Source organism: Dendrobium catenatum, unplaced genomic scaffold, assembly GCF_001605985.2.
Source record: "Dendrobium catenatum unplaced genomic scaffold, ASM160598v2 fragScaff_scaffold_1220, whole genome shotgun sequence".
Classification (NCBI taxonomy): domain Eukaryota; kingdom Viridiplantae; phylum Streptophyta; class Magnoliopsida; order Asparagales; family Orchidaceae; genus Dendrobium; species Dendrobium catenatum.
Window position 1 is genome coordinate 4,502,183 of NW_021319682.1, and position 22,889 is coordinate 4,525,071.

The 22,889-nt window shown below is 35.9% G+C and overlaps 1 protein-coding gene across 1 annotated transcript; it reads left to right on the forward strand.

The window, feature by feature from the left end:
- Positions 1 to 1,015: 1,015 nt before the first annotated feature.
- On the forward strand, positions 1,016 to 22,194 carry LOC110100305 (calcium-transporting ATPase 5, plasma membrane-type). Its single transcript, XM_020827749.2, has 35 exons — positions 1,016 to 1,470; positions 1,582 to 1,782; positions 2,236 to 2,352; positions 2,439 to 2,481; positions 2,932 to 3,044; positions 3,126 to 3,257; positions 3,373 to 3,462; positions 4,712 to 4,781; positions 5,515 to 5,585; positions 5,685 to 5,768; positions 5,850 to 5,927; positions 6,017 to 6,088; positions 6,747 to 6,830; positions 6,920 to 7,002; positions 7,095 to 7,203; positions 7,288 to 7,343; positions 7,425 to 7,467; positions 7,546 to 7,629; positions 7,795 to 7,932; positions 8,283 to 8,348; positions 8,438 to 8,536; positions 12,845 to 12,958; positions 13,076 to 13,243; positions 14,484 to 14,543; positions 15,296 to 15,460; positions 15,692 to 15,808; positions 15,899 to 15,997; positions 16,085 to 16,222; positions 19,743 to 19,843; positions 20,574 to 20,619; positions 20,700 to 20,834; positions 20,900 to 21,007; positions 21,093 to 21,184; positions 21,281 to 21,381; positions 21,825 to 22,194. Exons 2-35 carry the CDS (start codon positions 1,624 to 1,626, stop codon positions 21,854 to 21,856), a joined length of 3,267 nt encoding a protein of 1,088 aa, XP_020683408.1. The 5' UTR covers positions 1,016 to 1,470; positions 1,582 to 1,623; the 3' UTR covers positions 21,857 to 22,194.
- Positions 22,195 to 22,889: the final 695 nt, after the last annotated feature.

Here is a 22,889-nt window from a genome sequence, read left to right on the forward strand (position 1 = left end):
AATCAGGAAACTAAATATGCATTCAAATATCTAGAAAATAAGGTTCAGTCAAAGCAAGCTAATTACTAAAACTACTCGATCTCAACTCAAAAGAGACTTGCATAGCCTACAAATGATGTCATCTCAAGTAGGCCACAACTATCGAAGAACTCGTCCCACACAATCAAGTGCGGCTTATCAATTGACTCTAACGAGTACAACCCATGAAGTCGGCTCTTAAGACTACTTACGTGGGCAATTTCATGAAAAAGCTATTGAACGAATATTCAGCTACATGTCCATCAGCACACACTAAACCAACAACTTCGCTTGGCGGACTAGGTTATAAAGGTAAACTTATCTTATTTCTTATGTAATTATCTAATGCTTAATCTTAAACTCGAATATATAAATAGAGAGGTTACGAGGTAACTGCAATATACATAAAAATAATTTTTTCAGTGTTAAATTTTGGACTCTATATATTTTTTTCACTCATATAATTCTCTATATGGATAAATATCATTCATGAATAATTTTGAACTAAATAGTAAATATCTATATCAAATTACAACTAATTGCGGGGCTGAACATAAATTAGTAGTTTTTACTTTATTTGGTTGATAGACCTCAATAAGCCCACTAAAATCCGCATGGGCAAGCAGCGCAACTCCTTAAATAGAGAGAAAATAAGTACGTGGTCTGACACCTGTGAGACTAGTTGTCGTTAGGCCTGATGAGGGATTGGTTACTCTGTCAAACGTCTCCTCTATTGAGTGGCAACGGGTAGATGCCCTGTCACAAAAAAAATCCTCGTGGGGCCCAAAGAACCGTTAAAACATTGTTTAAGCACCCATAATTATGAATATTTAGGCGGATGGTTTAACTAATAATCAGTAAATATATTCCAAAAAGCAATTAATTTCGAACCTTGAAACTGAACGGCCTACCACGCTTGTAGAAAATAGACGGCTGTGATCGCCCGTCCGTGGGAGGACCTATAATAGGAGCCGTGGGCACCCCATGCCTACAGTGGACGACGTAGCTGTTGAAGCGCGGAACTTCGGATTTTTTTCAGTTTAGGAGGAAATTGCGAGGAAACTTCCCATTCTCTCTCCACCTCTCATTCCGTGTGGACTGAGAAACTTCCGCCGGATCTTCGGCAGCGAGGCCAGCAGAGTGGAGATCGCGCGAGTTGGATGCGTCGCAGCTAAGACGTGGAGGAGGAGAAAGAAGCGCAGGTGGCAACAGCTGTGATAGATCCGTTGAGCTCGAGAAAGGAATCGAGGTCGAGATGTACTGCTGGTAGTTGGTTCAAACAGGGCGAGAGTTGTACGGGGATGTTAAGGAGGTGAGAACCGAGGGTATGAGGTTTCGATCTCGGGGATTTTGATGCTGGGAGAAGCCTGGGAGATTCTTCGCGTTCGAGTTCTATGTCACTTTCTCTCTGGTTTCATTGTTTGAGGTTACATTCCAATCTGCTAAGCTAAGGTATGTATAAACATGCAGCGGTATGGCTTACCTGTTTTCTCGATATTGATTTTGCTCGCTCTCTGCGGGTAGTTTTGTTTCTTTTTATTTATGAGGATGATTTTCTTGAAGATTCGGGAAGCCCGGTGTCATCTCTCCTGTGGATTGATCGTCATGGAACAGCTGTCGCCGAGTAGATACCAGAGGCACTGCGACGAGGAGATTGGGAACGGGGGCGGGAGTGGTGAGGTCGAGGGTGATGTCTGTGTTTCTTACGACGCCTTTGACATTCCGCCGAAGAATGTACCTATCGAGCGGCTACGGAGATGGAGGGTAGGCCGTTTCCTCAATGCTGTTGCTATATATCTCATTATTCTTGGTTGACTTTGATAGGGGGGGTATTAATTGTTGTGAAATGCTTTAACGGCTCATTTTCCTGCTTTTGCCATTTCTTATGCATCATTTTGGAATCGGGAGGGTTATGGTGGATTTCATTGAAGATCTTGGGTTTTGAGTTCTAAAATCTACTTGGATTTCTAAAATCTAGGAGTATGACTGTGCACATTCCCCTTCCCCGAATCATGCATTGATGTGAGTTGCATACATCAAGCACACCTTGTTTTTAGTGACCCATGTCACCATGTGTATTAGTCAAAATGTTCTCTCAAACATGAGAAAGTAAATGAAAATGTGTATTGTCTAATTGTAATAATTATTTATGTCTTAATAGTTAATGTTGATTTGAACTCCGGGTTTGGATTGTCTAACATGGATGCTACTTGACAGCAAGCTGCTCTTGTGCTTAATGCATCTCGTCGGTTTAGATATACATTGGATTTGAAGAAGGAAGAAGAGAAAGAGCAGCTAAGGAGGAAGATCCGAGCACACGCCCAAGTCATACGGGTATATTTTTCAATCAATAATTGTACTTGAATTGCTTTCTCTGTTTTCCATGCTCATTATTATTACCTTTTGCTTGAATTGCTCAGGCTGCTTTTCTTTTTAAAGAGGCTGGGGAACGAGAGGCACCAGGTGGTTCAGTCTTTATCATATATCTTCATCTTCTTTATGTTTCTTGTTCTTCAGAGTTTTAAAACTATTCTGTTTTAGTTGGTCAAGTAGAATATGTCATCTTCTTTTCCTTGTTTAAACCCATAATTTAAAGATTTTGAACCATATTCATTGATAGGATAAAATTATTTATTCATTTTCTTGCTTCAACACGTTATATTAAATATGGATTTCTTCTTATAGTTCTCTGAATTCATTTGCACTGATATGTTCATGTGGCTTCTTCTGTTTCCCTTCCCCTATCCCCACTCCAAATATAGATTGTTAAGCTTCTTTATAATTTACTTTAGTTTTTAGACAAATTTGGAAAGATTTAATGTTCAAATTTCTTGTTGTTGCTAGTTTATTTGATTGATTTGCTAGTTTTCTGATTGACTTGCTTTTATATATTTGATCCGCGGGTATTTTTAGGCACACCTGATGTAGCACCAGCACTGCCTACCGGCAGTTATGGGATTGGGTCAGAGCAGCTCACTACAATGACCAGAGATCATGATATGTCATCTTTGCAAGAATGTGGCGGGGCAAGTATTCCTTGAGACATACATATTTTCTTATGGTTCTCTTACTCTGTAGATATTAATTTTTTCGGATTTTTTTTAAAGGTAAAAGGCTTATCAAATCTATTGAAGACTAATTTGGATAAAGGAATTGTTGGAAGCAATACGGAATTATTACAGAGGAGAAATGCATTTGGGGCAAATACATATCCTCAAAAGAAAGGAAGGAACTTTTTGGTATGTTTACTTCATATATTTGGATCATGTTTTCTCTTTAATTCCTGTTTAAATTAACACTGCTTTTGTGTAATTATTTATGTAATTTTTTTAAGCATGATTTTCCCATGTACAGGTATTTCTCTGGGAAGCTTGCCAAGATCTAACTCTTGTAATCCTTATAGTAGCTGCAGTTATATCCTTAGTTTTGGGCATAAAAACTGAGGTGCGTTGTTTTTCCTTGAAAATTATTTTCCAGATTATCTTCCCAATTGCTCTAAACTTTTTTCTTGTCGGTCTTAACTGTTTCCTTTGGTCTTTGGTATAGCTTTTGTAGCATAAGTTGCATTTTAAACAGACTCCTTTGCTTTTGACCATCTAACTGTTCCAGTCTTGACAGCTAACTTTTGAACATACTTTGACATATGCTTGTATATTGATAGCTCCCAAGGAACTTAATTGATAATAATTAACCGAGTTGATTGACAATAAATCTAGAGGTGTTAGTTTATTGCTGTGTTTTGCTTTCGTTTTGTTTTCTGTTTGTTTTGTTTCCTTTTTTTTACTTGAAACAGAAACATGTTTGGATGCCTATTTATTTCCTGTTTTCAGAATCATTAAACCTAAACCATGTATAAAACAAAAAATATGCATGTACTAAAGTAATTCAATGATATTTGATAAGCCATGCAATGAAATATTTTAGGATTGTTTTTGATTGGCAACATCTATTAAACACAAATGTGTCACAGCAAAAGAAATTTTTAATGATATCAAACATCGCAAAAGTAAAAAAAAAAATGAGTCTGTTTTATGTTGCCAAACCAGGCGACTCTTTCTAATCTTATCTTCTATTGGAGCTACTCCAACCTTTTCACATGTATGCTCATTTCATATCCTGTCTCCAGGAGTAAATCCACTCATGCAGCTGAGCATCCTCACCTTTGCAACACTTAACTTGATATTTTGCTTCTCTTTTAAGTTTTAATGGTCAACATTCTGCACCATAAAGCATTGTTGGTTTAGCCACCATCTTATAGAATTTTCCCTTAAGTTTGAGGGACTTTTCTATCACACAACAAGCCCGATGCATTCCTCCACTTAAACCATCCAATTTGAATTCTACTACTAATATCTCTATCTATTTCACCATCACTCTGAACAATAGACTCAAGATATCGAAAATGTAGACTCATCTACCTATCTAAAATCTAGTTTACTCAGCTGTCCATCTAATTAAATGTAGTTGATGAGTGGTGACTTTTTTTTTTTTTAAGGATGCTTCCAAATAAATAACATTTCATGTTTAACAAGTAGAGTGCTTGATGGTACTTTCTATAATGTTAACTTTTATTTCACTTAAAGTTTATGTGCAATAAAATCTTGCTCTTTCTGGCGGTTTGGCCTAATAGTAACTTTACAAACTAGTTTATTAATTTTATATTTTCTTATGATCTCTATCCGATGTGACTCAGGGTGTCAAAGAAGGATGGTATGATGGTGGAAGCATTGCATTTGCTGTTATCCTTGTTATTCTTGTTACAGGTATGCTACTTTGATTGAGATTTTTTTCATGTTTCCCTCTTCTATTCACACCCTATCTATATATGTTCACTTATCTATTCTTATTGATATGATGATTGTATGAAAATTTTTACTTTTTGGTTGATATGAAAACTCCAAAACCTAATAAGCATGCAAACTGTGATACCTGAAAAATAACATGATACAATTGATATCAAACTAACGCAAGAAAAATAACAAGATACAGTTGATCCTCAATTCGAGAGGTGGATCTATCTCTCTCAATCCCTAGATGCCATTAGAGCCCAAGTCACCGAACTCCAAGAACAAAATCAGCCACAATAATTTGCATACCCTAACCCAAGTTTCCTCTCCCTATTTAAAGCATAACTTCAAATACCTAAGCCCAATTTTCCCTCCAAACCTAGCCGCCCCACTCCTTATGAGATTCTCTTGTCGGGTCCACACAAGCATTGGCGGCAATCCTAGGGGGCAGACTGGCTCAGTCTGCCTCCTGTAGAATTGGGCCGGTTGGACCGGTCTAACAGTTTGTTGTAAACTTGTGAAGTATTTACATGCAAAATAGATTTTTCACATTTGATTCAAATTAAATTTATGAAGTTACTTCATAGTTTATTTTCTTTACAATCTGATCTTGCTAGGGGTTTGCTTCATATTGGCATCCTTTTTGCAGTGAACGTAATGAATTTCCTATTTAACCAGTCAATGAGTTTTATTTTGTTTTTTCTTGAAGCTACCAGTGATTATAAGCAATCTCTTCAGTTCCAAAATCTTAATGAGGAGAAGCGGAACATACATTTGGAGGTTTGTTGTTATCAATGAAAAGTAATATATAATTTTAGTTAAAATATTTCACAATGGATAATTTTTAGAGGTATTGCATGTGATCTTCATGATGCTCAGGTTATTCGAGGTGGAAGAAGGGTTGAAATTTCAATATTTGATATTGTCGTTGGTGATTTAGTTCCCCTCAAAATTGGTGACCAGGTAGGCTTGCTTGGTGAAGCTAACTCTTCTTTTCTTGAACTTGGTTTATTGTTATAACACAAGTTCAAATTTGCTTTATAGGTTCCTGCTGATGGAGTTTTAATTTCTGGGCATTCTCTTGCTGTTGATGAATCAAGTCTAACAGGAGAAAGCAAAATTGTGAGTTTTTTTATTCTTACCTTGTCACTTTTCTTAAGTATGTTTCTCATCAATGGAGCCAAGAACATTCTTGTATTTATTTGTTGCAGGTGCACAAGGATCTGAAAATACCTTTCTTAATGTCTGGATGCAAAGTTGCTGATGGTTATGGGACTATGCTGGTGAGTTTTTTCTACAGCATCTTTCATAGTAGCGGTGTAGGGACAACTGTGCATCCTCATTCTGATGTCTCTTGCTAATTGCGCCAAGTTGAATAGATGCCTTGGTAAACAATTGGCCAGTTGTTCAATCTAGCTTTGGAGACCTGAGAGTTGAAAGTTTGATGGTTGGGAGGGAACAAAAATCCAGAAAAAAGAGAAGAAACAATGCACTAATAAGTCAGTTTATTTCCAAATTAATTGGGAACTTTTTTCATTAATTTAAGGAGCCTTATTCGTAGATTCCAAGTTATACATGCTTGTAACCATGGAAAACTATTTTCTTTGCAACATTTGATCCGTAGAAACTATTTTAAATGAGAAGAAAGTAGTTGTAGAAGAGTTCATGTCAGCACTGTCTGAGTTCTATTTTACAGGATATTTTTTTTGAAATGAAATGTTTCTTTGGTTTTGATTTTCATTGTAAAGGTTTGATGAGCAATGCTGATTTAGTTTTGTTGCACATGGCTTCTTCTGTTGCCATCCCTTTTTATCATTCTCCGATTTTTACTTGTAGAATTTCATCAGATTTTTTCGTTGAACTTATATTAAGTATGCTATGGAATGGATGATGTATCTATCCTTCGTTATTAATTTCTTGCCTCTATAACTCTTCTGACAGGTCACTGCTGTGGGGATCAATACTGAATGGGGATTATTGATGGCCAGTATATCAGAAGACAGCGGTGAAGAAACTCCTTTGCAGGTTTTATTTTTTTGACTTTAAAAATATAGTTTGTTTTGACTTTTTGTATTATTATCTATGCGATTCATTTCTGATTTCCTCTCAAAAAGGTTCGCTTGAATGGCGTTGCTACTTTAATTGGCATAGTAGGGCTTTCTGTTGCTGCTTTTGTCTTGGCAGTCCTTATAGCTAGGTAAGCGGAACTCACAAATGCAGGCATCTATGAGTGCACACAAGTTTTCAGAGTATTGCAATTTCATACTGAAGGCTTAAACATAATTTCAGGTACTTCACTGGTCATTCAAAGAACCCTGATGGAAGTGTTCAATTCAGCAAGGGGCAGACGAGTGTGAAAGATGCAATAAATGGAACCGTAAAGATTTTGACTATTGCAGTATGTATCCATATGATGAACACTACACTACGTGCATCTTCCTTGCAATTCTAGTTACTAAGCTGCTGTGTGAATGATAATCAGGTGACTATTGTGGTGGTTGCTGTACCTGAAGGTCTTCCACTTGCTGTTACATTGACGTAAGTGTTAATTTCATATTTTTTTTGATGGGCAACAAAATAAAAAATTTTCTTGATTAATTTAATATTTTTCACTTTCAGTCTAGCATATTCAATGCGAAAGATGATGGCAGACAAGGCATTGGTATGCTTATTTTTTTAAAAATGAAAATTAGATTTTCCTCATTTGAGCTCTTATTGATCTTAAGCGGTTATGTTATAGGTGCGGAGGCTTTCAGCTTGTGAAACTATGGGATCGGCTACAACAATCTGCAGCGACAAAACTGGAACTCTAACACTGAATGAGGTAATCTTTGTTCATGTTTCCTTTTTTTTGTCATTAGATTTTAGCTTTCCTTTGGGATTTAGAAAATTTGCTAGTTTGGATTCCATAGTTTCTTGGATGCATACTATTGTGATGTGATACTACGATGATAATGGAATTCTAATTGGTTTTATGGTGATGATTAAGATGACTGTCGTGGAAGCACATGTTGGTGGAATGAAGCTTGCTGCTCCAGATGATGTAAAACAGCTATCTTCTTCTATATGTTCTCTATTGATTGAAGGCATCTCTCAGAATACAACTGGTAGTGTGTATGAGCCAGAGGTAACTTCTTTTAAACTTTTCACTTTTATTAAAATAAGTTGATCTGTATGAGCCAGATGTCAACACATTTTTTATTGTAATCCTTCATATTTGAAGTAAACTTAATGTCTGTCTATTCCTAATTAATAACTAGACAATAAATAATTGAAATTAGTCCTTTATTTTCAACTCATTGTGTTGCTTTACTTCACTGTGACAAACTGAACTTCATGAGAGATTTGTTTTGACTTCTAAAATCACTCTTGCAACTAATATATATTATTTCTATATATTATATATGTTGTAATGTGATATACGTTTCTTTGTTGTTTATGAAGGAGATCATTACTATGAGTTTTTTTTGTCCATAGAATGGCGCTCCTTCTGAAGTTACTGGCTCTCCTACAGAAAAGGCAATACTTTCTTGGGGTATTAAGGTACTGCACATGCTGCTATGATCTTTATCTTACCTTCTATTTTATGCACGTCTGCTGATCACCATTATCATCATTTTCCATTTCTGTAGCTTGGTATGAAATTTGATGATGCTAGATCAAAAACATCAATTCTTCATGTTTTCCCCTTCAACTCAGAGAAGAAGCGAGGAGGTGTTGCAGTTCATGAGGTAATTATTTCTCTTAACCAGTTTAAACATGCCATAATTTGTATTTAAATCCATTGTTCATAAGACTTTATGCTCTATTTGCCTTCTAGTTTGCACAGTTTATATAATTTTTGCTTTTGGTGTATTCTTACCTTATCCTTGCATTCATGAATTATCAGAACTAGCATATACATATGAATTGGAAATGCATTTCAGATTTAAGCATTTTTGAGACTGCTTCTCATTATTGTGATCCGATATTGTAAGCACCTTTTTGTTAACATTTATACATCTGCTTTCAGCTTTTGTCTGTGAAACAAGCATGTGGTTTTACACAGATGTTCATAATGATGTTCCATCACGGTTTATCATGCCATAAAAAATATATATCTGGTCGTTGAAAATTGCACATGCATCCTAGCTAATATAAACCATTCTCTTCACAAGTGGGTATGTAGATGGTTAATTGATTTACTTTTGATATGGCATGGAGCCCATGAAGAGCTATCTTCTCCCTTTTCTCTTCAATCGTTTCCTGTCCTTCTTGTCTGTATACAAATTTCCTTATGGAATAATTCTTTCATCATAGTCATTATTCTCATTTTAATTATCTAGGGTTTATTTTAGGAATCCTAATCCTCCACCTATTAATGTTGAGTGCTGCATGAAGTGTTAAACCTATTATGCTCTTCCTTCTCTTTATTTTGCACAACTTATATTCATATTAATTTTGGTTTATCCTTCTAACTTCATTATCATTTAACACTAATTTTCATATGATGCATTTGCTGCCCTTTGCTATTCATTTCCGAATCACCTTTAGTCTTTTTCAACTATTTCATCTTCAATATATACTTTTTCTATCTTTCCTTATCCTTAGTTTCTACTTCCCCTAGTATTTTCATACATTCATCTTAACATTCTTATATTTGCTACGCTCATCTTGATTTTCAGTAGCTTTTCCAATGCCCACACTTGAATTTGATGGCAAGCAGGGCAATGGAAGTGGGAGTTGTCGTTGACATTTGATATTTAATATTTTATTGTTTGGAATATAAGATTCTTGTTTAGGGAAATAACTCGAGAGATAAATACAAGTAGACTAAGAAGAATATATGAATAAACACCTCAAAGGAAGGGAAGCATGAGTTAAAAACAATAAAATATTAGAGAACCTTTGAAAGGAGAATCATCTCCAGAGGGGGGAAGCCAAAGAAAAAAACATTTCTTTATTTCATTTCACTTACTACATTACAATATATTAGGCTCTATTTTATAGAAACAGGTCTTGCTGAAAATGGCAACTATCCTTAAATAATGAGTAATTTGAATAGCTCGGGTTGGGAAGTTCCGAAGTTGGCCATGGACGAGCTTGAGAGAATTGTCTAATCAAGATATTTGCAGGGATAGCTTTGCTTTTAAGCTTTCCTATGGAGTTTGGGGAGAATAGTTATAGAGCTTGATTAGAATAACACCTGTTGAATATTGTGTTATTAATTTAATTTTGCTATGGTGGCCTTTGCTTGGTCTCTAGGCTGGTCAATTTGGTTAATTTAACCCAGTAGGGTCTTAGAGAGGTCTAGGTCAGGGCAATTAGTCTTAGATTAGAGTTTCTAAATAGCAAATGACATTTAGGCCACTAATAATCAGCTTGAATACAAATAAGAATGATCACAAATGATGTTAAAAACAAACTTAAGGATATGAAGTGAGGTGGAGTTGCGCTACATCAGTTGTCTTTGACTGCAAAGAATTTTATTAAAGAGAGTTGAAATGTTGGATAAAGAATTAGATATCTTCAATCATACTGAAGAGCTTGCAAAACCCAACCCAAAGAAGTGAGGCCAATGAGAAATTTATGCAAAGAAGAGGTGACAAATGGAAAATCCATCCCAATGAAAAGATGATGGGGGGAGAACTTCACCTTCATCAATTTATCAAGAAAAGATTCTTTTCATCAATCCTTAATAGTACCACAAAAACTCTAGAAAGATAACTTTGGAAGCTTTAAGTTTTTATGCATACTTATAGGCTAAACACAAAGTGGTGAATACTGTGAATGAGCTGATATAAAGATATTGTTAGGCCGGCTCCTGGGCGGGATGAACCGGTCCCTAGTGGACCAGTTTGACATATAGCAGGCGGTCCAAAGTGGGCGGAACCAGTGAAGAAAGAGAGGGAGGGGGGCGGAGGCTCCTAGGGGCCCACTTGCTAATTAAAATTGCTTTGGAGGGAATTTTTGAATTAGGAGATTGTTTAGGAAATTTGTAATTGTCCTTTGTCTTTAATTAGTTGCTTTTGGGAAAGGATTAGGGTTTATGCATGATTTGAATTTTCTTTGAAGTTCCTTGGCGTCTTGGGTTGTAAATTTCCTTGTCTAGAGATTTGGGAGAGACGATCCTCCTCTCGAACTGAGGATCCCTTGTATCTTGTTCTGGTGTTTGTTTGCTTTGATTCTCATATTTAGATCCACTGTTTTGGGGCTGTTTTTTCCCCCAGATTTTGTTTATTTCTCGCTGTTTTTACCAATTAGTGATAGGTTTGCTTGCAAACTCAAGTATTTCCCTTAGGGTTACTTGCGAACTCAAGTATTTCCTATCAGATGCGTCGTTATGCAAATGCATGTGTCAAGACACATTCGATAGTATTTGACTTGCAACATGTTTGGAAGATGTGTGAGACGTGACACATATGGAAATTGTTCAACACAATATGTGGGCATGGATGTCACATGCACAAATAAACAAATTCCTGATTTGTTACATGAAGATAAAAGCGATTAGTGGGCATGTTATGAATAATGAATATTTGATCTCGGTGGAATTTTACTTATTAATCTTTCTGGTTGTCTATGGGTAAAAAATACGAGGTAGAACCGATTGCACTTAAGAAAGTACTGGTTGGGAATAACTACAAAATAGTGATGGAAGAAGAAGCCAAGGGCAAAATCCTAAAGAGAGACAAAGAAGTGGAGGTGTGGATGATCGAAATCCATTGAGGGATGACAATGAGCCACAATAAATATTAGGTAGGGTTTATATGTAAGAAGTTGTGGGATCTACTATAAATATAAAGGATGAGATGTTTAAGAAGATTCTAATCCAAGACTAAGGCTTTGTTTGGGACGGCTTTCTTACTGCTTCTTAAAGCAACTTCCTAGTACAATAATTTTAATTTTTGTATTGGGAAGCTGCTTTAAGAAGTAGTAAGAAAGCTGTCCCAAACAAAGCATAAGAAAGTAAACATGGGTGGTTGAAAAGCTATTAAAGGAGAGTGATGGGGATGAATCATAAGGATAGCTAAAGGTGTATGTGAAGGATTCTTGGAAGAGGAGTTGGTGTCTGTGATAGGCAAAAGAGAATGAGAAGTGCTTTGGTTGCTGATGGTTCGATGAAAAAGCTACTATTATTTTCCATAGATTAGAAAGGCTAAAGGGATGGAATGGCTCGATGCTATGAATATTTATTCATCATAAAATGTTTTTATTTTTTTATTTTTTTTTTGAATTCAAGAACTTCTACTTCTATACCAAATTGACAACATGCATTACATAAAAAACAAATTTGCTGGTGGAGTATTTATATTTAATTTGTTAGGAATTCAAGAATATATATGAGGAGAGATCCAGAGATGTAAAGTGGAGAAGAGGATTGAGAAAATTAAATGAATGAAAACCTCAAATGAAGGGAAACAAAAGATAAAGAGAAAGAAAGTATGAGAAAACTTTAGAACAGAGAATCAATTGATAAAGCGGAAGGCAAAAGAAAACCTTTGTGTGTTTCATTTACCACTCATTGAATTGCAACATTTTGGGGGCTATATTTTGATATACTTATTAAAAATAACAAACTTCTTATAAATAAATATAGAAATGTTAAATTATTCCTTAATATCAAAATGACATTTAAACTATTAATAATTAATTTAAATATAAATGAGAATGACTTTAAGATATATTAAATGATACTTACATGATAGACTCATGACCAAAGGTAAGACATGCCTGCATTAGGATCCATGAAATATAATATGACCTAATGACAGTTTTATAATTTTTAACTTTATGTTTTCGTGATATCTTTTATAATAAAGTAGCCTTGAGGCATTTCATTTTAATCCCCGAGTTGCAACTTTTTGAGTTATATTCTCATCCGTAGCATCAATCTCTATAAAATAGATTCAAGGCATTTAAACTTATCACATCCATAATTATTCTTCTAGAATTAGTTCTTTTATTGATATCATAATTTGTCTTATAACGAATACTTTATTGTATGTTTACAAGTTTCTTTGGTGCTCTTACTTCTGCATTTCTCTCTATTATTACAGGCAGGCTCTGAAGTCGTCCATGTACATTGGAAGGGAGCAGCTGAGATTGTCCTAGCTTCATGCACAAGCTGGATAGATTCTCATGGTCACCTGCAGGAAATGAACTCAAATCAGGTGATAATTTAATGTTCTCGGTGCTTTTTCCCCCTTATATCCCCTCTTTTATTGCGGCTGATTAGATTTTTAATGCCACCTTTGTTCGTTTTGATGTTTTATATATCATGTTTTCAGATCGACTCATTTAAAAAAGTTATTGAAGATATGGCAGCACTAAGCCTTCGCTGCGTTGCATTAGCATACAGATTACATGAACTGGAAAATGTACCAAGGGAACAAGAAAGGGACAGTTGGGCATTGCCTGAGAATGATTTGATTCTGCTTGGTATCGTAGGGATAAAGGTCTGTTGTCTATTATATGTGTTTTTATGGTTGGATATTTACAAGTTTCCTTTAATGCACGGTTGCACAATTAATTAACACACTTGATTTTTTTTCTCAATGATTCAATGAAAGATATTGGTTTGGCTAATGCTAAAAATTAAAATTAAGGGAACTTGATATCATGCGAAATCCCAATTACAACCCCATATTGTTTTATTCTTTTGTCTATGTCATTTGCAGTATCATTAGTTGGTTAACAGGATTTTTTCTTCTAGCTACTTTTTATAGTATGATACATCTTTGTAGTCTCATATTTAAAGGATATTGACTGATGAAAATAGTGTGCCTGGGAGTGCTTATCATTGTAAGTATCCTGGATATCTAGAAGTAAGTTTTTTATAGAATTATGATCAGTCTAGCTATTTTTCATGTATCCTAATTTTGGAGAACAAATAAGTCACTGAATCAAATTGAACTTGACAATATACTAGGATGATGTTAGATAAAATTAGAACAATAGAGCGAGAAATGATTATTGAACATGATGTAAATGATTAACGACTTTAGTGCTTTGGTATGAACTATAAAGAGTAGAAGATGTACCCATAATATAACTAAATAGAATAATCTAAAAGAACTGGAAGAGAGAGGAAGGGGGGATCCGGTCAAAATAGCTCTTAACGTGTTTCTTATCAAGTGGGGTAAATCACACAGCCCATGTCCTAAATTTTACATAATCACATGTTTATTTAGCGTAGGCTGTGTTAAAATTGTCCTTTTTTTCACCATGTCTTGCATATTGAATTATTTGTCTAACAATTTATTTGTTAGATGTCGCATATAATTTTTAGAATGAATATCTTGTGGATTATTTATTAACTGCAGAAACATGGCACTTTATTCCTAAACAAAAAAAATTGTCAGGAGCTCCAGACTGAAATATTTTCCAAAAATTGAGCAATTGAGTTAACTTGTGATGTAACATTCTCTAGAGATGAATGAAGATTGAAAAAGGGTTCATAGAGTTGATCCCAAGAGTTGTAATAAATGATGTTTTGCAATTTTTTTTAATTTTGTTGTATTTTTATAATTAACCTGATTTATTTGTTAAGCACGAGTGGAGAACTGTGCTACTGTTTTGAACTTAAGAATGTTTTGTTTTATTGCCAGAAGATTCATCACACTGCACCTTTTTTTATAGATACTTTTTTTTTTCCTATTTACCTTATTTTACTAATAATGATCATTAAATTTATAGGATCCTTGTAGGCCTGGGGTTAGAGCTGCTGTGGAACTATGCACCAATGCAGGCGTCAAGGTAATAGGTCAAGTATTATTCTATCCTACTCTATACTGCATCAATCAAAATGGCTTCAATCATTAGCATTTTGATAATGCTTATAGTTGCAAAAGAGGGCTTCTTCTATTATGTTGCTTGCCTGCAGCAAAGAATATTGCTATTGATAAAATAAAGTTAAAAGTTATCTAACAACCGCCCTGAGAATAGGAGGGAAAAATGCTAAATATGAATAAATCTAGGGGAAAAAAATCCACCTAAACTAAGTTTTTTCAATTTATTTTCTTGCTCGAGGGTTGTTTGGTTTGAAGTAAATTAACTGTCATTGCTCTCGCGGCCGCCATTTGTCGCTACCCCGCCACCCACCACAATTGTCATCGCCAGCCACCACCATCATTGAAATTTACACTACATTTTTTTTTTCAACAAATCAAACAGCCTCTTAATGCTAAATAGTGGTTAAATAGTGGTGGTGGAAAGGAACTCATATTTAAAAACGCAGTGATGGTTTTCCACGTTAACGTAATAGTAATAAAAAGCTGCCCTCTTCTTATTTGGCTAGCTTTTTGTTACCGTGATCTTCTAATAGTTGTGACATGTTCTGGTTATGCTCAGTCCTGAATGTTTTGTGCATCGTATAATATTTTGGTAGTTCCATATTACGGTGAATAAGTTCTGGTTATTCTTCTTTCACATTTTTCTGTCATGCGAGAAAATACTGTCTGGAGTCCTTTATTTGGATGAACTAAATTGTAAATTAATGTATTAACTAGGTCCGCATGGTCACTGGAGATAATCTTCAGACTGCCAAAGCTATTGCTTTGGACTGTGGAATCCTTCATTCAGAAGAGGAAGCAACAGAACCAACTCTAATAGAGGGGAAAGTTTTCCGTGCTCTTTCTGAGAAAGCTAGAGAAGAAGTTGCTGAAAAGATATCAGTAAGGCTGTTTGACAAAATATTTCCGATTATTTTTTTGTCGCCAAAGGAGAATTATGAATATATTCTATATAACAGCAGCATTACACTGTGAAAGTTAAAAGTTTTAGCTTCACTAGATAAGGTTATATGCCTTTTTATTGTTAAGACCCGCAAGTATAGAAATTACTCCTTACATGCTAACCAAGGTAGATGTCACACAGTTCGAAGTCTTATTTCTTCCCTCCTACAGGTAATGGGAAGGTCTTCTCCAAATGACAAGCTTTTGCTAGTGCAAGCACTAAGGAAAAAGGGTCATGTTGTTGCTGTAACTGGAGATGGTACAAATGATGCTCCAGCATTGCATGATGTATGCTAAATCTAATCAATCTTTTAAATGTTATATTATGCCCCTCACTACAATACAGGATGGCTTATTCAGGCATATTTTGGATTTTAGGCAGATATTGGTCTGGCAATGGGAATACAAGGTACTGAGGTTGCAAAAGAAAGCTCGGACATTATTATCCTTGATGATAATTTCGCTTCAGTAGTGAAGGTTAGATTGAGTTTCTTGTTTTAACTATACTATATGCACTAGTTCTGTTTTAAGATGGAAACTGATTAAACTTTACACTAATTCTAGGTTGTTCGGTGGGGTCGGTCAGTATATGCAAATATTCAGAAGTTTATACAGTTCCAGCTCACTGTTAATGTTGCAGCACTTGTGATTAATGTGGTTGCAGCAGTTTCATCCGGTGAAGTTCCTTTGAATGCTGTTGAGGTGGGTACATTAGTGAAGAAATATTTGAAATTTCTTATTTATTATGAAATGATATTGTTAAATGTTAGTCGTCTCTTGGCTCTTAATCTCATGGCCAGCATGGGAATTCATGGGAGACTTACCTGGATCACACTGTTAAATCTCAGTCGTCTCTTGGCCCTAGATCCTATTGCTAGCATGGGGATCCGTGGAGGCTCACTAGAATCACACCGATCTCCTTTTATATTTGGGCGGCTGATTTAGGAAGAATTATATTAAAGCAATTATGCATGATTCTAGTTATTTATTTCTTTATTAAGATATTTTGTATAGATCTATAAATAGGGATAGTTTTGTGCAATAAAATTAATCTTTCCCCCCCCTCTCCAAATCTTTGAATTTAACATGGTATCAGAGCCAGATTCTCACCACCGATCTTCATTACCGGAATTCTGAGGAATATTGGTCATCCCACCGGCCTTCATTGCCAGAATCACTGGGATATACGAATAGAAGGAAGCAAAGAGCAAGCGGCCTTCATTGCCATTGGAGATCAAACAATAGTCTCGCAGTCTAAACCATTTGTGCCCTCTGTTTCATGCTTGCAGCCAGAAGAAGTGGAGATGGGAGTCTCTCGTGCGTCCAAGACCGAGGAGAAATCTCTGAGCGAAAGCATCCTCTTGCATATGTGTGACTGTACGGGACGAGAAATCGTGTGTTTGAACAACGGCCAGGATCTCCCGGGAACGGCAACATTGGGCTCTGTCTTTATTCTTGCGTGTGACCTCCAGAGTCGACTGAACAGAAGTGAGAGAAGTAGAGCGCAGGACCTGTTGCATGCGTCTGGACAATTGCTAGGACCTCCTGGGAATGATGACGTCGGGCTAAGTTTCGTCCCTGCATGCCATCGAGAGAGGAGCGGCATTCCTCTTGGTCATTTGCTTCGTGCGTCTCTTCTTGGAAACAGAGCAGAGAGGAGTGAGTAGGAATCCTCATATGTGCGAATGATGTCGAGCCTCTGTGCTTGAATTCTGACCTACTTGAAAGCAGAACAGAGCACCAAGAGGAGTCGTGCAGGAGTTTTGTTGTGTGTGTAGGAAGAGCCAAACGCTTGGATCGGTAGTCTTGTGCGCGCCTGCAAGGCTGCAAGGGAACAAGAGCTTCGAACCCTTATTATCATACTTGCGGCCTCTCTCGTGCACATATGTGCAAATGTCGCCTGATGATTTTATGCTGGAGGATGGGGTCAAAGACATTGGGAATAAGTTGGCATCTCCTCCGTCTGATTTACAATAGCTAATGCTACTTCTTCTTAAAGCTGAGAATTTATTGTCAAGAATGGGGCAATCTCCATCTATTTCAATGTTGATTGTTGTTCACTCTGCTATGAAAGCATTGATTGCCAAGGATCTTCTGAGGCACTAAGACATGGATGTGAAGGTTTTTATTGCATCTTGTCTTAGCGAAATAACAAAATAACAGCACCAAATGCTCCATATGATGATGATATAATGAAGGAGATATTTGGGTTGATTGTTGGAGCTTTAAAAAATTTGGATGAGATGCCAAGCTGTTCACCTTTGAAGAGAGTTTCAAAGCTTGAAACTGCTGCAATGGTCTGATCCTTTGTTTTGATGTTAGATCTTGATTGTGATGATTTGATATTGGAAAATGTTTTAGCATTTCCTTGAGACAATAAGGTCAAAGCATTCTGATATTTTCTTCTCAATGGAGACTATCATAACACTAGTTCTGGAGGAAACTAAGAGTATTTCTACACAGCTTCTTTCATGTTTGTTGGATGGCGTGAAAGTTGTTGAAAAGAATATTCTGCACACATCCAGGAAGTTTCTAAAGAAACTGTTCCTTGAAGCTAAAGACTTATTTGGCTAAATTATTTAATGGCAAGGGTACTCTTTTAAGTGATTACAACAAAATTGTTGTTATTTTATTTCAAGGGAAACATATCATTTCGATACATAATGAAATGAATGCTTCTGGTGAAAATCAGGAAGTTGATCATAAAGATCAAAATTATGTAAGTGGTTCCTTTCTAATGACTCGCCTAAAGGATATGCACAATATGAAGGTGAAATTTTTTATCCTGAAAAATATGTTGTTGTTGCAGATGGATCTTCCAAGCTGGTGATGAATAATGGATATTTTCAAAATGGTAATGGTAATTCCATGGTTGCAAAGCAAAAGGCTGAATTTCGCCATCATAATGGTAAATCTAGAGTTGATACTTAACCTAGCTTGGATTCAGGTACAACAAAGCCTGATAGAAGGTTAGATCTAAGTTCTCGCAAAGGAGGAAGAAATGCTTTATTGTAGTTTTCAATTAGAAATGATCATTATGGAATTAGTTAAGTAATGGAGGTAGAAATTGATCTCAAAGAAAAGTTAGAGTGAGATTCTCTAAAAACAAGCAAACTGCTGTCACTAAGAAGCAGAAAGGGGTTAAGCATATTGAGGTTGAATATAAAGAATTGAAATTAAAGGAAGTTCTCTCTGCTTAAAAGTCAACAGTGAAAGATTTGGTTAAATATCATAACCATGTTAAAGATACTGATAAAACAAAATCAAGATGGAAGCGTGCTCAGGGCGTACAAGAGGTTTTTGGACCGCGGAAGCATAAAAAAGGCTTGGATGACAGAATTGTTGGTTCAAAGATAAAAAATTTGGGGGCCAGATGATCAAATGTTTTATGATGGCACTGTTGGTTATTTTGATCAAAGTACAAGAATGCATAAAATTTTTTATGATGGTAATGTAGAGCTGCTGCTCCTAAAGAAAAAGCAGTGAGAGTTTATTGAAGGTGAAACCAAGATGCATGGGGTGCATAAAAAGGATGAAATCGATGATGTAAACATTCTTACCAAGGGACTTGATAACTCTATCTTTCTGGGACGGGTTGCTAAGCTGGGAATGACAGATCTGTATACCCCAGCTTGAGTTGGAGTTTTAAATCTCAGTCATCCCTTGGCCCTTGATCTCACGGCCAACATGGGGATCCGTGAGAGGTTCACCTGGATCACGCTGTTAAGTCTCTTTCATTCCTTTGCCCTTGATCCCAAAGACCAACATGAGGATCCGTGGGAGACTCACCTGGATCACACCAATCTCCTTCTATATTTGGTGGCTGATTTAGGAATGACTATATTAAGACAATTATTTATGATTTCGTAGTTATTTATTTCTTTATTAAGATATCTTATATAGATCTATAAATAGAGATAGTTTTGTGCAATAAAATTAAGTTTTTCCCTCTCCAAATCTCTGAATTTAACATATATATCTAAATATTTCGGAGGTTATTTCTCTCCGTCATATTCCCTTAACAATGACAACTATAAACCCCAAACATTCTTAAGTTCTCCCTAGCAATGTTATGCATGATCGACTGGGATTCATGATATGGGTACAATTGAAGTCTAAATTTTGCATGATCTAAATGGAATTTATTTACCAACCTATTATATGTGTTTTTTATCTGAGAGCATTTAACATTTACTGTTTTTTTTTTTCCTTTCATTACCAGCTTTTGTGGGTTAACCTTATTATGGACACACTTGGTGCACTTGCATTAGCCACTGAGCCGCCAACAGACCACCTTATGAAGAGACCCCCAGTTGGCCGGAGGTGAGTTTCTATTTGACTCAAGTGAAATTAATTGAATGTCAGGAAAAGCAGATTTTCCTACAAGTGCTCTGATCAACCCCAAGATGTTTTTGGACTAGAATTGTATGTTTTTTAACTGCACCTGTTAGACTTTCATGGCATGCTTTCCACATATATTAGTTAAATCATGGGCGAGAATTATTTCTATAACTATTTAAACGATGCCGCACTATTCATTCCAGATCGAGTCGAGACGATCTTTTATCTTACCTATCTGTTTAACCTACCAGACCAATATATTTAGTTGTGCCTTTTTTTTGTGTTAATGTGCTGAGCATAAATTAACATTTTATTTGCTATGCAAGACAGAATATGCAGTAGTCATGAAGATTTGCATCCCATGCTTAGTCCCCTATAAAATAAATCTTGTGCAGTCATCACCATATATATATATATATCAGTTAGACCTATTATTTAGGTTTCTTTTGGGACAACTTTCTTACTACTTCTTAAAGCTGCTTTCTAGTACAAAAATTAAATTTTTTGTACTAAAAAGCTGCTTTAAGTAGTAAGAAAGTCATTTCAAACGAAGCCTTAATTGAAAACTTGCGTATATTTCTTTTCACAAATATGATTTCATTGGAAAGGCGTTTCCTTTTTTGAGAATAATAGTTCACTTTGTAATCTTCAAATGTATGAGTTCTTCATAGACTGCATTGTTTTCTTATTTCTTTTTTATTTTTCTTTCAAGGGAACCGCTTATTACTAATATCATGTGGAGAAACCTCATAGTACAGGTATGAGCATTTCACTTATACTCGGGTACATTTATTTTTAGTAGTACTTCCATTTAACTCTCTATTGTTATCAAACCTAGGCACTTTACCAAGTAACAATCCTCCTCATACTGAATTTTGGTGGACGAAGCCTTCTTGGTTTATCCGACGAGACTCGAGAACACGCCGATAAAGTGAAAAATAGCTTCATTTTTAATACGTTCGTCTTTTGTCAGGTAAAGGCCTCACCTGAATGAAGCTTCGAGTTGTTTTGTCGCCATTTTTATCTTCTGTTTTTCAGATATTCAATGAATTCAATGCTCGGAAACCAGATGAGATGAATGTCTTCACAGGGGTTACAAAGAACCATCTTTTTATGGGAATAATTGGGATAACTCTAGTGCTTCAGGTAATGACCAAATGCTATTTTCAATGAAAGATTCTATTCGTTTGAAATAACAAAAATACGTTATGAAAAACGATTTTCTGCGCAGATTGTGATTATCGAGTTCCTTGGGAAGTTCAGTAAAACTGTCAGGCTCAGCTGGAAGCTGTGGATGGTTTCTATTGGAATTGCATTCTTGAGGTATTTCTGAGTGGACTTGAAAAATTTGGGTTAAATCTGCTCAAGATTTACTTCAAATCAAATAAAAACTTATCTCTTCGAACTATTATTCATCAGTTGGCCACTAGCTGTTGCCGGGAAGCTCATTCCTGTACCAAAAATTCCTCTGGGGGAATATTTTCGGAGGTGCCTCAAGCTACAACGCAAAGAAAGCCAAGGTTGTTTTCCCAAACTTTACAGAGTATTGTTCTCTCAAATCTTTGTAGAATTGCAATATATATATATACTTGATATTTTTTTCCTTAAAATAAATTTAAAGACTTTGAGATTCATCCTATTTTTTTTATTATGGCATCTCCAACCAAAAACCCCATTTTCCACCGCAAAATACAGCAAAGCTCCAAAATGCCGTAATTTTGCTCCAATCAAACTCCATTTCACGGGCTTTGTTGTCTCGCGGGCAAATCCCATTGACACACAAAAATTTAGCAGGTGAACAGTGCGATGGCGTCGCACTATTCACCTAAACTGCGATGAAACAGCAGCAAAAATGCCGCTCGGTTGGAGCGACGGAAGAACGGCAAACAGTTGTTTGCTGTTCAATTGGAGATGCTCTTAGAATGTTCTAATGGACTAAGGGATGAACTGCTTTGTTTTGCAGGGGTTGAATCTCTGCGACCGGGAGGTTCATAGTTGTCAAAAAGTACTTGTAAGCGGGTACCTGTAATTACTACCACTAACCACTAAATTGTTCCTAAACTTGGTTAGCTACCAGTCTCAGCATGCGTAAGAAATGCATTGACCGGAAATTTTTTGTTTTTTGAGAGCACGAAGGAAACATGAGATTGGTAGTGGGCAGCTAAGTTTCCAATTTTCTACCATCCCTAACTTTTATCATATATTGCTATATATTATGTATGATTATAGCAACATTGAGTAATGGCTATACATTACAATTTATTTTGATGTAATTGTAATTAAAACTTGGTGGTGCGCCTATTTATAACTGTTAATTGAAGGTTTGTTATGAAGTGTGTGATTTTGTTGGTAAGTTCATGCTCATGAGAAGGCATGATTATACATTTTTTGCAACTTTTTTTTATGTTCTTGCAAGCCCACATATAGAACTTAAGCATCTATTATGGTACAACCCCTTGTCAGCTTTCATTTATATATTAAAGGTTTTTTCCATTTCAAGTTTTCAATCCAACTTCTACTCGGACCATGCAATGCCTTAGCTGTAGAGAGAGAAAGACTAATGGGGTAAAATATTGAAAGAGAGAGAGAGAAATGACTTTTCGTTGTGGACGGAATGATGAAAAGATATTTTGGTTAAGAAGCTTGAGAGATCTCCTCTAAAGGATTTGGCTAAAGCTAAAATTGAAAGCTTAAAGGGGCTTACAGTTGATTGTTTTAGTGGCTTAACAGAGCAACAAGAAAACCTGCTCTAATTTTTGTAATGTTTTCTTTTAAAATTATTTATTAATCTGAAAAAGTCACCAACATCTTTTTTTGGGCACATGAAAAGCATTTATGGTTTGTTTTCTCTTTTGCTTATCTCTTGCAACTCATGATCTCGAGCAAGGCTTTCCTTTTCGCTCCTCTCTTGCCCCCAAGCGAAGACCATTTGTGATAGATGTTTATGTCTTCTATAAACTTTAAGGGTCATGTTATTTGCATTCTCCTATTGGATCTAATAGTGAAATGAACAGAACTATTTTAATGT